Below are 14,852 nucleotides of genomic sequence, written 5' to 3'. Positions count from 1 at the left end.
TTTTTTTTCTTTCATTTTCACTGTTGTTCCAACCCTGCATGACAAAAATGAGATGTTTTGCAGAATGTCTTTTCCATACATAAAATCCAATTAATTTATATGTATGATTTGTGCTTTTCTAAAGCCATACAGATGTTTATTGGTGGGAGGAGAATGATGATTTTTTTTAAAAGATTTTTTATATATAATATTTTTTTTGTGTAACTATATATTTTATTTTTTGTGGTTTTTTTATGCTTTTTGGACCTAAAAATCATCTACTTTAATAGTATGGAAAAGAGCAGCTTGGACATTGTGAAAAAAAAAAAATATATATATATATATATATATTTTTTTTTTTTTTTTTTGTTCCATGGAAGAAAGAAATTCTTATTCATTTTTGGGGGGTGGGGGTTTAAAATATTCCTCTTAAGTACATAAGTTCAGATGTTTCATTGTACATAGAGTAAGATGTGATGGGAGGTCTCTAGCATTGTGCTGTTGTTTTGTAGTATTTTCACTTTGACCTGTTTTCTTGAGCTCCTATAGTGCGAAGCGTCTTCATTTGCATTCCTGCAGGATTCAGACTGTACAGTATTTGATTGCTCTTGCCTGTATCGTGAGCACTGCACATGCAATTGCCTTCTCATCGAGGGGATATTGAGTTGCTTAATGCCTTTTACATTTTGAATGATGGATTTTGTGCAGTGTGCAATGTGAATTGTTTTTTAACCTGTTTATTTTTGTTAAACGCTCTCTTACCCACTTAGTAGATTTTCTTTCATTAAATAGTCATTTGTTTTGTTTCTATGAAAATTCTAATTTCTCCCTGTAACGGATAAAATGGGTTTGTTATATATGTTTAGCTGTTAAGCAATGATGTTATGTTTCTTCTGTTTGTTTGAGTTTGGTTTGCCCCCAAACACATTTAACTATTGTAGCCATACTGAACATCTGTTGTATTTTAATGCGAGTCTAAAGCACTTAAATTGTCTCTTTTTTTCTCTCTCTCCTCATTTTTTTTCTCTTTACTGGCACTTTGTATTTTTTTAGAATCTGTTGTAAAACTGTAAATCTCAGCTTATTAGTGACTCCACCACCCCAAGCACTCAGATTTTGGTTTTGGATCAACATTTGTAAACTATGCATTTAAACTTTTTGCTGCACAGAGATTTTGTAATGAATTTTAAGACTTTCTGGCATAATTTAAATATATTTTAGAGCTGCTTTATCACCTACTATAAACATTTCCTCTTAACTGAGATTTTCCATTCCAAAAAGTCAGAAAGCCCTATATTTTACAAAAATTGTACTTTTTACGAATAGGGTATAAATTGGTGTTCCTCTTCTGGTTTTTTTTTTTTTTTTTTTTTTTTTTTTTTTTTTTTTTAAAGTAAGCAATTATGACAAATCTATGGAAGCCCATTTGCACCACTGAAAGAAAAAAATTTTTAATTGCGACTTTATCAGGATTGTGAGATTAAAACTCATTATTCTAAAGGGGAAAAAGTCATAATTGCGAGATAAAAACTAGAAAAAAAGGCAATTGTGAGTTAGACAGCTTATATCTCTCAATTCCGACTTTAATACAGTTTACATCCCACAATTCTGACTACAACCTGTATTTGCGAGTTTATTTCATGCGATTCTGAGAAGAAAAAAAATCATGATTTTGAGTTTGTATCTCGCAGTTCTGAGAAGTCGGAATTGCGATATGTAAACTCGCAATTACGAAAAAAGTCTGAATTGTGAGAAAGTCGCAATTACCTTTTTTTTAAATTCTTTATTCAGTGGCAGAAACAGGCTTCCATACAAATCAGTCTTTAGTGAGAACTATTAAAAATTTTTAAATATTTTCTAACATGAAAAGTAATTGATATTCAATTAATATATTTTAGATATATTAGATAATATATTTTATCCACATTGTATTTAGCTGTTCCGCTTTTGCCTGCAACCTGCTTATACCATAGTTTCTCCCCAAAAATAGTAAGTTTCCCTAAAATTGTCAAACCCAGAAATTGACATCATGTGAGCTTTCTATTAACTAACAGAAAATGCAATTATATAGTCATTCTATTTTGTAAATTTGTACACATTGTACTGTTAACCATTCCAAAAATAGCACATTCTTTTATATACATACATATATATATATATGAAATGTTTACAACAACGTTTGGAAAACTATCCCCTGCTGAGTAAAACATTTATTACTTGCGACCCTGTTGCCCATTATGGTGTATTTTTATTTGAATTTTATTGCAAGAAATCACACAACAATAATGACAAATCAGGCTTTTAACCCATATTCAGACCTTATAACAGATTTGTTTTTTTTTTCTTCAGGAACTCCATATACAATAGAAAATTAACATTTTATGTATCATAATATCTTTATTAATATCTTTAGTATCTTAAATATGCTTCGGAAGTTAATAGATTGCTGTTTTGTACCCTATTCTTGGAAAGTGCCACTATTAAACTTTTAAGACACATAAGATTTTCTCATCCTCTAAATGTTGACATGACTGCACTGCATTTAGAACTATATTTTGTTTTTGTGAGTAAATTTTTTTATTTTTTTTTGTGGAAAAAGGGATGATGATAATCAAAAGTGTGATCAATTCTACTGTTATGGTACAATATTGACACCAAATGTTAGAAATATTTTTGTGCAAATGTATTTTCAGATTGTCTCATGCAGTTCAAATGTTTACAAATCTGTTCATTGGCATACCTGTTGTACTAATCTGTGGATGTTGGAAGGGAAGGAAGATTTCTATATAAAAAAAGAAAAACAGTAACTCATTTGGCTTGTGTGTCTTCATCAAATACAGAAAGCTGACCTCATTTATGCAGCAATTGTGTTAACGTTAGCATGTCTGACACCTGCGTAAACCAGAAAAACAAATAAAATTTTACCCAAGCCAACAGAAATAAGCTGACACAGCGACCTCTAACAATCAGGATCGCCCACCTGAACGCCGAGGTCACTGGCTTTAGAGGAACCGTCAGACCTGAAGCCATACAACACAATACAAGGAAACTTTTCCAGGAAAACGGTAGGATGTCCTTTTCTGACCTTAATCTCTCCACCACAAATCTGTTATGAGCACATCGACTTTGGCAGAGAATTAAATGGCTACTGATTTGTGAATAAGACTGATAACCATCCCAGTAGGGTTTGAATGAGTCTGCGAAGAACAAAAGCAACACAATGCATGAGCCCAGTCCAATTCAGATGCTTAGAGATGGATTCAAAGAAAACACTGCAGGACTTTTGCATATTCAAAAAAATAATAAATACCATTTTCTTGTTGTTATTTTGGTCCAGTAAAAACCACTGATACTCCAATGCTGATTGGTCAGTGTGTTTCTAAAAATAAACACCATCTTTTAAAAGTAAAAACCATCCAATAAAAAACAACTTTTCTTTAAAACTTATTGTATTGCACATACCATTGCAGCCATTGAAAATTGTTAAATTGTGACATTTGTGCACAAGATCATTTCATTCATCAAAAATATTTTAATACAAAAATAAACTTTTAACACTTCATGACATTTTTGATGCCCCTGAGTCAACGACACCATTGTCCCTTTGCTCCTGTCATATTTTCATCCATATTCTCCATTGTTATGGATCGATGGATGCTTTCTGCTCTGACGTGTCCCATGAGTTCAGCACGCCAGCAGAACAGGTCTTGATCCCGTTTTCTTCAAGTCTTTCAGTAGGAGAGTCACCAGGTAAAGCTGTATAAAAATCCTAGATGTTAGAAAGTCATGCATCTCACAAATGAATGGTAAGAAGTGTTATTTGAGAAGCCAAATTTTGTTAGTTCTAGCTAAATGACAAGGCTAGTTTTATTCAGCTGGTAGAGCCTGGCACTCACGATGCCGAGATCAGAGGTTTGATTCCCAATGAATACACAAAGGTATAGTTTGAGCTCAGTGTAAGTTATGAATAAAAACATCCACCGAATGCATTAGAAAAAGTCAGCTTTAACAATGTAAATTGAGAGAGTCGACGCACCTTCCATGAAGTTTTTGTGACGTTGCTGGGCGAAGAACAGCAAAATGAAGGCGGCGAATCCCAGGCAGCCGAAGATCATTCCACACAACAGGAAACTGAAGCTACCTTGATTGTGCATCACCTGAGGGAGGAAAGGGACTCAAATCAGCAGTTACAAGAACAGTTTTAGCTCAACTGGTAGACCAAAACCACACTAGCAACACAGAACCATGTGTTTAATCCCCAAGAGCAAGACTTACCAAACCCACGAGCACCTGGAGTAACATCTCACCCATCCCTGCACTGGTCACCATGACTGTGGTGGCACAACCTAAAGAGCCAACACAACACAACTCAGTTCTTTCTTTCTATTTTTTTAATTTATTTAATTTTTATATATATATTTTATTTTAAGATTTTCACGTTTTAGAGAACAATCCCCCAACCCCCATGCCAGCAAATTAAAGGAGAGAAAAAAAACAAAAACCCTAATGACATTGTAATCAATGTGAGCATGCATATATTGAATGCATATTTCTCAATATTTAGATTTTTTTGCACCCTCAGATTTCAGATTTTCAAATAGTTGTATCTCGGCCAAATATGGTCCGCTCCTAACAAACCATACATTAATGGAGCTTATTTGTGGAGCTTCAATCTCGAAAAAACTGACCCTTATGACTGGTTTTGTGGTCCAGGGTCACATATTATCTCAAATTATAATAATTAAGTTTTAATATATTTACAGTAGGAAATTTACAAAATATCTTCATGGAACATGATCTTTACTTAATATCCTAAAGATTTTTGGCATAAAAGAAAAATCAATAATTTTGACCCGTACAATGTATTTTTGGCTATTGCAACAAATATACTCCAGCGACTTAAGACTGGTTTTGTGGTCCAGGGTCACATATTTATTTAATAAATCACAACCTTTGCAATATGGCTTATTGCAATTATCAAATTGCATTTTTGCAAGGTTCATTTAACACACTGTCGATTTCTCGATCAAAGCGATGGGATTTCTCCCATTAATTTTTCTTCAACTGGTCTAGGATTCATATGCATTTCAATATCTGGAACAGTTAAATTGGATATCAATTAAATTCCCATCTAGACCTGTAGGGACTCTAATGACAGGGTTATTTTGATAGATAATGACATTTTTTAATCACTCTACCCTAACCAACCCCCATATCTGCGGCATACAGAGGGCGCTCAGTAATTAGCCATTGATTTGGAAATACTTTCTCCCAAAGGGTTTGACCGCTGCATTTAAAAAGCCACAAGAGCTGTCAGGCCAAACCTTCCAAAAGTCAAAGGCCAACAGCGTAAAGAATTAAACGGGACTGGTTCTGTTGCCTTCGGCTCAGCAGTAAACCTTGAATAATACTGAACTGCGAAACCACCAGCGGCTACTGTCAAATCAATGAAAGCAGTAGACAAAAAGGCGATTTAACGATGCCGGAGACAGCTGCGGTCCATCTGTCGCAATACCTTTGTACTCCAGGATGTCTTCAGTGAATGCTAGCATGCAGGGGAAGATACTGCTTATAAATAGGCCAAGACAGCAGGTGCCGATGAAGAGGAACACACTACTGCTGGAGAAGATTAGCAGCAGAAGTAGTGTGACTATCACACCCACCTACAAGAGAACAGAAAGTAGAGGATTTGCATTTGGACACGCACCGGCGACGAAGCCTTTGTTATTTGAGGTGAACACCCCTGCTTTATCTGCACAACAAATGGAAATTAAGAGGCCTGATGTCATAAATGTTTGGTGTAAATAAAAGCGTGAAATGAGAAAGGAGCCTTAGTCACACCAGATACACAGAAGTCCTGACTGGCAAATGGACAGCGCAGCTGGATGCAGAACAAGGATGTTCGTTCCTGTCCAAAGTTTTCCTTGGTGCATTGTGGGTGACGCACCTTTTTTGGTGCAAACCACATTTATAGTTCACCTGACTCGAGAGAGCATTTGTAATGGACTGACATTCCCCTGTATATAATATATAAGTATATATTATATATATATATTATATATATATATATATATATATATATATATATATATATATATATATATATATATATATATAATAACTGAGCACAATTAATAGCTGAGCAGCCAATTAAAATAGAATGATTTCTGAAGGATCATGTGACACTGAAGACTGGAGTAATGATGCTGAAAATTCATTTTAAGATGTATTTAATTCTTTAAAATTGTACTAATATTTCACAATATTATTGTTTTTACTGTATTTTTGAGAAAACAAAATTATATTTGCATACACTTCTGAATCAGCAACAACATTTCTCTCTCTCTCTCTCTCTCTCTCTTTTTTTTTTATAATTTCCATAAAATCGAAGAATCGTACCTGACTAACGATGAGCAACCGGACAGGTTTAAATCTGTAGGACAGAGGTATGGCTGACAGTCGGCCTGCAATGATCGCTGCCCAGAAGACGCACGTCAAGTATCCGGCGGTCTTGTGAGCTAGATTCATAGGGGGCGCCACTGCATAGGTGTACACAAAGCCTGTGTATGAGCCCTGAGGTGTGTGAGATTAAATAATACATGAGTTCAATTAATTACGCTAATACTCTTAAATAACAGAGCTGAAACGGCTGTGAAGTGCTAATCCTGCTTACCACTATACCGTCAGAAAAGAAGAGCACCAGACCCCCGAGGATATGGATCCCAAAGAAAGACAGCGGAAAGCTGCGCACGTTGCCAAGGAGACAGCATCCGAACAAGCCTTCATGGCCTGCAGAGACAGAAGAGCAAGAAGATTACAGAAACATCCTTTCTGGCTTTTATGCACATCTGACGGCATGTTATTCAACACCAAATGTGTTTGTGGTCTGATCCCACATGCTAATTATTTCATCAATGTCAGTGTTGCAGAAGTGCTTGGGATCTTACTTCTAGAAGTGTCTTTCTGATGTCCAGCGTCTTCGGTCAGACCTGTGGTTCCCCAGGTTTTCATCGCTAGCACGTCTCCATCTAGTAAACGTCGACTGGGGTCTGAGCCACACACGAACAGTCGCTCCCGATACATGAGGATTAGTATCGCGATGGGTACAGGAAGCTACAGAGAAGACAGAGTCATGCATGTATAAAGACAGGTTGATTTGTAAAGAAATGATTCTTTTGAACAGATTTTGTGAAATGAATTAGTTGAACCAGTTTGAAAAGCATTCTTGAAACTATTGTAAAGAAGACTTGATGGAAACTGTATAACCTCAGACAGCAGTAAAAAAAATGCTAAATTAAACTTCCAATTCATCTCTGTCAGATCAGAATCAGTTCTGAACAACAGTTCAGGAATTGTTTGCATCAACACTCAGATGCAAACATTTGTGTCTGTTCAAATATTTATATATATATATATATATATATATATATATTATATATATATATAGATATAAATATTGATCCCAAATTTTTGTAGTGTGTGTATATATATATATATATATATATATATATATATATATATATATATATATATATATATATATATAATATATATATATATATATATATATATATATATATACAGTATATACAGAGACCAGGTGTTAGGTGTGTATCAGTTATGCTATCACTATATTATAGCCAGTGTGTAAATAGAACTTTTAAATTGAGTGCAGTTGCCAAGGAGACAATCTTGATTCATTTCTTTTATTCAAATACCCTCCCAGCTGTCCTTCCTTCAACATTAGAGCTGACATAGCATTTATATGCAGACTAATGTACACAACATCAACATCATGCTACAGTAGTGTTCTGATGGCGTGCCACTCTTAAAACTCAATACAAGCTCAAACTGTAGACAGATGGATCTTACATTGATGACAGCCATGATCCAGAACGCATAGGAAACGTTGGTCACCACCTCTCCGTCGGTGTGGAGGTGGACATTGGACACGTTGTGCACATGTCTGCCTGCGAGCTTGTTCCTCAGATCCCTTAATGATGTAGCATTGGTGCTGCTGTTCCCAATCACACAGCTGGTCTCAGACAGGAAGGGGTCAGCGATGAGGGGACTCACTAACGCCCCGAGACCCACAAAGAAGTGAAGGGCCTAGAAGAGATCAGAGACAACCGAGACGAGAAGGAGAATCAGCAATGATGTTCTTCTAAGAAAAGATTCTTACGAAGCAAAATTTTTAGAGCAACTTTATAAATTGGATGTTTATTTAAAGCTGTCAAACGATGCTAGCTTTGTGTAAAGCCCACAATCACTAACATACATTAATATGTCAGGTTATCAATGCCGAGATGACACCATAAAATATCTATATGCTAATTATCCTAACAAGTTATATTATTGACTAAGAATGGTTTATTATTTTACATCTACATTTAGTCATTTAGCAGACGCTTTTATCCGAAGCGACTTACAAATGAGGACAATGGAAGCAATAAAAATCAACAAGAGAGCAATGATATGCAAGTGCTATAAACAAGTCTAAGTTAGCTTAACACAGTACACGTAGCAAGTTTTTTTAAAATCATATAATAAATAAAAAGAAAACAAAAAAAGATAGAATAGGAAAAGAATAGAGCACGCTTTTGTTAGAGGCTTCTTTTTTTGCTTTTGTTAATTGTAAAATACATAAAAAAGAAAACCTTTTAAATTTTATTAATAATAAATTATATTATTTATTAAGCATTGATGTATTATCCAGTGTTATGGTAATATTATTCATATTCAATATTGTGTAATATATATATTTCAGTTTTAGTTTTTATTTCTTATTAATTTTCATTTATTATCATTTTAAGTTAACAATACTAAAATAGTATTAAAACATCAACTAAAACTTGTTTTAGTTAACAATATTAGCCCTGAAATTATCATATTGAAATTTTTTAAACAGAATAAGCCTCTCAAGACATGCACTATAGTGATTTTTACCATTTTCTTTGTACCCAGCTGCACCTTTAACCATGGTAAAATCATTAACTCAAGCCCACTTGTGCCATATTGTTTTAATATGATTTTCAACCGAATCCATGTGTGAAAAGAGATATGTATGATTACACTCAGTAAATCTGTAACTCATGAAAGTATTGTGCATATGATATGATATGATATGATCGTATAACAGCATTCCAATAGAACTAATGGAACAGCAGAAATTCTATGTTTCACAGCATTGTAAATAAACTATTCTGCTAGAGCAAATAAGCTGTCTATGAAATATTAATAACTTCTTCCTTGGAACTGGTACAGCAACATCACACTGCCTCAACTGTGCTGTCAGTCTAATTAAGACTGTAAGACTGGTGTGGTTTGCTTAAATATTTCTTTTTGTTAAACATTTGAACATACTGAACATATTTTGAACATTTTGTATACTGAGGGTGTATCTCCTTTTTACTTGGAACAATGTTTCTTTGCACTAACAATTTTTCAAATGACAGCAAAATCTATCGGATTACACTGAAACTGGTTTTGTAAATGTCTCTCCTGTAGATCAAGCAACCTAAATATAGCTTATTTTTAAAGATTTGTAGGTTGGGTTTTAAAAGACATTTTGCATTCTGTGTGTATGCAGATGAGAAAAAAGACATTGGCTCAAATGAACCTACATTTAATCTACCATATCAATCATCTCCTTAAATATAAACTGCCAAATTTAACGCCTGCAGTACCTGTACATTCATTTACAATCAATCTACAAAATTTAATTTCGGAGAAGACCCCTTGGGTGAGTTTCCATTAAGGGTGTAGGTTTGATTTTGGCATTGGTGGGGACATAACGGCGGACAACAGACATTTAATTGATTGATCAAAACTATTGCTAGGAACAATTTAGTGGTCGAGTTTGTAGCTTAATTGACTGTAACTGAAATTGTTTGAGTATGTTTTAGACACTACAGCTCCCTTATGTGTTCTTACTCTGCATGTCCTTGAAAGCGCAGTTTTCTAGCACATTTCTTTAACTTCTCAGGTAATATAAATGGTATGGACTATTTCAGACGTGGCTGAAATTACAACCACAGTGGTTACATATATTTTATCTATAGCGTCCCTACTAAATTGGTCCTTGGTTTCCCTCCTCCCCAAAAGAGGACTAAACACCAGCAATGTTGACTTGTTTAAAGTTATCATGAATTGCCATATAATGGGATTTACTTAATAACTTAATGAGCTTTTCTGAGTGAAACACTGTATTCAATGAGAAAAAAAAATAACAGTGTAGCATGGGACACCTGTCATGTTTTGTGTCACGTGTTATAAAACACTACATGGTAATATATAAAATACATATAAAGACTACATAATAACTGTAAGTTAAGACATTTAAAATATTACAGAAGATTTCTATTTCAAATAAATGCTGTTCTTTTTTCTGTTTTTTACTTTCTATTCATCAAAGAATCCTAAAAAAAAAACCATTAGTTTCTAAAAACTGTTTTCAACATTGCTAATAAAATCAAATGTTTTATGAGCAACAAATCAGCATATTAGAATGATTTCTGAAGGATCATATGGCACTGAAGACGAGTAATGATGCTTAAAAATTCAGTTTTAAATCACAGGAATAAATTCTATTTAGAACATATTAAAATTTTAAACAGTTATTTTAGATTGTTAGACAATATTACAATTTGTATAGTATTTTCGATCAAATAAATGCAACTTCTTTCCTCTTTCTTTTGAACGGTAGTATTCGTTTATAAGAACTCTTTTTGTGTTTCAAAAAAAAGTCAAACAGGTTTCGAGTGTTGGGTAGATGACAACAGAATGGCATATTTCTGCCACAGCCTTTCAGACGAACGCTTTGTGCCTATAATAATGCAATTATATTGTTAAAAAACAAACATCTTTTTTTTTGGAAGTTACTGACCAGATACTGACCTGCAGGAAAACTGTGGAGTCTTTCTGGTAGATCTTGACCAGCTGTAGGTTAGAGATGGTGTCAATGATGCCCATGGCAAGACCAGATACCGCCATGGCAAAGGCCAACACGAGCAGCTTATGGCATAATGGGATGACAGCAAAAACCACAGAGATGGTGAGGCTGGACACAGCCAACGCTGACAAAGAACTCACAAGCCTAAGAGAAACAAATGAGATGTGGTTTTGTTAATGAGACATTAACAAAACCACATTAAAATAATAGTTCTAGATGACAGCTAGTTCGGAGCCTTCAAAATAGCTGGCAATAATTCAATGCATTTCTCTAAGGGTAAAACTTATTAAGGGTAAAACATATGTAGTCGTATGTTATATATAAGGAAAAGTTTCAAACAGATCCCACCTGAAACAGCATCAGGTGAGTCTTTTCATGTAAAGTTGTTCTGTGTGGCGTCTCCGTGATGGTGCCTAAGGCGGGATTTTATTTCTGGGAGTTTATTTAATAAACACGACTGAGGTGAAACCCTTGTGCGGGGGGAATTTTCGATTAATTATTGGTGTGTTCCATAGTAGTTTGGATGACTGATGTTAGAGGTGTGTGTTCACAGTGTTTGTTCACTACTGTGTGTGTGTTCACTGCTGTGTGTGTGCACTTTGGATGGGTTAAAATGCAGAGCACGAATTCTGAGTATGGGTATGTATGTCACGTCACTTAACAGAGATAAAGATTTTTTACAAGTGAACCATACCCACATCCACAGAGATAAACAAAGTAATATGGTTATCTGTAATGAGGAAAACAAAAGGACTAGTGTGACCTTGAGAGCACAAGTTTCCAAATTAAAGCGATTAAAGAAGACCTCAGGGTTAAAACATGACTAAAGCAAGAGAAAGCCATTGCTAGAGTCCTCATGGTTTTACTTGTTTTTCAGTCAGTAGTACTTTTCCATTGTACAGTCTCAGAACTGAAGGGTTACCGGCGAAACAAACTAAATATGAATATCAGCAGTTTACTAAAAGAGGAAATATTTGCTCATAGCCATAAAAATCACTCAGTTCTTCCTTGAATATGAAGTCGCTTTAAATAACCAAATGTTGTTTCAAACCTTTTTAAAGCCACTTACAAAAATGAACTTTACAAAAGTTAATTTCTTTATCTGTCAGGCAAAACAACAGCAAGACAGTTTGTGCTTTTATGGCTCCCGTCCCAGATAACCCAGACAGCACAACTTTAATGAGCACATGACCACTACAGAGTTTTCCAGAGAAAGGCCACGGATGGGTTAGAAACCGATCAGTCCTAAGAAATCAGATAATGATATGGGTTACGATGATTCAAGGCTGCCAAAAACTCACGCAGGACACACTTAAAATGCTTTATGGCATGAGGAAGTATAAGATACATTACTGGGAGGGGGAAAACAAAAACAAAACTTCTGTCATCACGACACAAACTTGCAGTTTAATAGATTTTAAAGGCAAAAAATGGATTGAATAAGTCTAGGGAAAGTAAAACATAAATTGTTCATTTTAAAACATGCAATATTTTATATTGTGAAGAAAGAGAAGTGATTAACAGTAGAAAGATACACAATATTTACATTATCAACATTGGTCTGAATAGCCAATATTGGAGGCAGATTATAAGCAGTTTTTTTTTTTCTATGCCAGGATACAAAAGTAAACAGTTGCCCATCTTTTCTATTATACATTAATTAACAAAAATGGTTATCAGTATATCAGTAATTATTATCAGCATAGGGCTACATAAATAAATAAATTACTAGACAGAACTATAAAATGACAGACAGACAGACAGATAGACAGATAGATAGACAGACAGACAGATAGATAGATAGATAGATAGATAGATAGATAGATAGATAGACAGACAGACAGACAGATAGATAGATATCTTTTTTTCTGATTTAAAATGATTTAGAATTTTTAAAAGTATCAATAGCCTATATATTACATTAACATGAGATCTTAATAGCTGCATGTGTCTAATAATTAAGATCGGGTATATTAACTGGGATATTTTAAATTTAAAATTAATTTCAACGTGTCATAGGCTACTACTGAAACAGTTTGACATAACGTCACCCACTCAAGAATAAACGAATAAAATATAAATGTATTAATACATAAATTGCAGTATATCTCTCCAAAACACTTACGTTTTACTGAAGAATCCTCCAATGGTGCTTCCAATAAAGAGGAAAAACTGTTGGGAGAAGAAGACCAGAGTGATCTCCTGTAGCGTAGACTGAGTCTGACATCTCAGGTCCAGGATGGTCGGACCCAGGAAAGCGACACAGAGTCCAAAACTAAAAAACACACTCCAGTATGTGAGAGTATGCTGCCAGTTACTGCGAAATAAAGCGCAGATCCGTTCATTAAGCAGCTGCTTCATGCTGGAGAAAGTTTCTGAGCAGTTTCATTTACGCAGTGGAACTCATCATAGGCACGATAAGAGACTTGTCTAAAGTGAGAGTCAAGTGATCAGAGTGGTCCGATTCGCAAACGAGTCGTTCATTCAAATCGGTTCTTTTGAACGATTCGATCTAAACCGCCCCATTTGTGGAGAAGCGCTGGTAAAATATTTTAGTCAAGTGATGTTTTTTTTGTCTCTCTCTCTCTCTCTCTCTCTCTCTCTCTCTCTCTCTCTCTCTCTCTCTCTCTCTGTGTGTGTGTGTGTGTGTGTGTTTTGGAAAGTCAAAGAAAATCATTAGGAAATTATAATATTGTACAGCCTCCCATTACACATAAATTTAAACGTATATAAAAAGGTTAATGCTACTTTTTATCTTACAATTCTCACCTTTTTTTCATAGAATTGTGAAATAAACTCGCAATTGCGAGTTATAACGTCAAATTCTGTCTCACATACCCCCCCCCCCCCCCCCAGCAGAATTGCTTTGCGAGATATTAACTCGCAATTCTGAGAGAAAAAAGTAACAATTTCGAGAGCTTCTGAGAAAAAAGTCAGAATTATGAGATATCATCTCGCAATTCTGAGAAAAAAAAATCAGAATTACGAGCTATGAACTCGCAATTGCGAGAAAAAAAGTCAGAATTGTGAGAAAAAAAAATAGTCACAACTGCATTTTAATTTTTTAATTCAGTGGCGGAAACGGTGTTCCATAGAGATCAGTACCACATGTGTTACCAATCCTGGACAAATAATAATAATAATAATAATAATAATAATAATAATAATAATAATAACATTATCGAATAACAGTCGCTTTATGATTCAAAGGAACCGGTACACGAAATCGAAATGATTCGCTAAAAAGATTCAATCATCCAAACAAGAAGAAACAGATCCGTGCAACAGGTGTGCTTTCTAGTAGTTTGTTCCTCCTACATAATTCGTCAACAAAGCCAGCATACCCAAGAGGGTGAGAAACCACGCACTGTTGCCTGGGGCGACATGCACAGGCATATTTGGAATGTTTTTGTTTTATAGATAATTTTTCATGTTCACTGTACCCCCGGCCCGAGTGCATCTGACAGGTCCGACTAGTGTTTTTAACACAAGACTTTTGTTGCTAACAATGAAACACACACTTATTTGCACACAGGTTTATCTGGCTGTCGAGGAGACGGTATGTTGCCAAGACCGAATCCTATTTCAAGTTCTTCTTCTTCTTATTGTTTTATATTTCTATTTCAAGTTTACTTTGTGAAGTGTATTAATATCAAATAGCGCCATTCAAGACATTAAGACCATTGTTCGAGACGAGGGCAGTCACATTCCCATGCTTCAACTAAAAAACACACTCCAGTATGTGAGAGTATGCTGCCAGTTACTGCGAAATAAAGCGCAGATCCGTTCATTAAGCAGCTGCTTCATGCTGGAGAAAGTTTCTGAGCAGTTTCATTTACGCAGTGGAATTCATCATAGGCACGATAAGAGACTTGTCTAAAGTGAGAGTCGAGTGATCAGAGTGGTCCGATTCGCAAACGAG

At 34.9% G+C, this 14,852-nt stretch overlaps 1 protein-coding gene across 2 annotated transcripts; it reads right to left on the bottom strand.

Moving 5' to 3' along the window:
* Positions 1–2,191: 2,191 nt before the first annotated feature.
* LOC109083973 (major facilitator superfamily domain-containing protein 4A-like) lies at positions 2,192–14,852 on the bottom strand. Of its 2 annotated transcripts, XM_042766779.1 has the most exons (11): positions 14,652–14,852; positions 13,056–13,205; positions 10,876–11,074; positions 7,852–8,088; positions 6,927–7,092; positions 6,653–6,768; positions 6,379–6,552; positions 5,495–5,642; positions 4,255–4,325; positions 4,016–4,136; positions 2,192–3,735 (listed from the first exon to the last, which is right to left on the bottom strand). In XM_042766779.1, exons 1-11 carry the CDS (start codon positions 14,735–14,737, stop codon positions 3,620–3,622), a joined length of 1,584 nt encoding a protein of 527 aa, XP_042622713.1. In that variant the 5' UTR covers positions 14,738–14,852; the 3' UTR covers positions 2,192–3,619. The 2 variants fall into 2 exon arrangements, with proteins under 2 accessions (XP_042622713.1, XP_042622712.1); XM_042766778.1 differs by lacking the exon at positions 14,652–14,852 and having other exon boundaries at positions 13,056–13,393.

The sequence above is a fragment of the Cyprinus carpio genome, chromosome A11 (genome assembly GCF_018340385.1).
Source record: "Cyprinus carpio isolate SPL01 chromosome A11, ASM1834038v1, whole genome shotgun sequence".
Taxonomy (NCBI): Eukaryota; Metazoa; Chordata; class Actinopteri; order Cypriniformes; family Cyprinidae; genus Cyprinus; species Cyprinus carpio.
The sequence above is the reverse complement of the archived record's forward strand: the minus strand, read 5'-3'. Positions and strand labels throughout refer to the sequence as shown.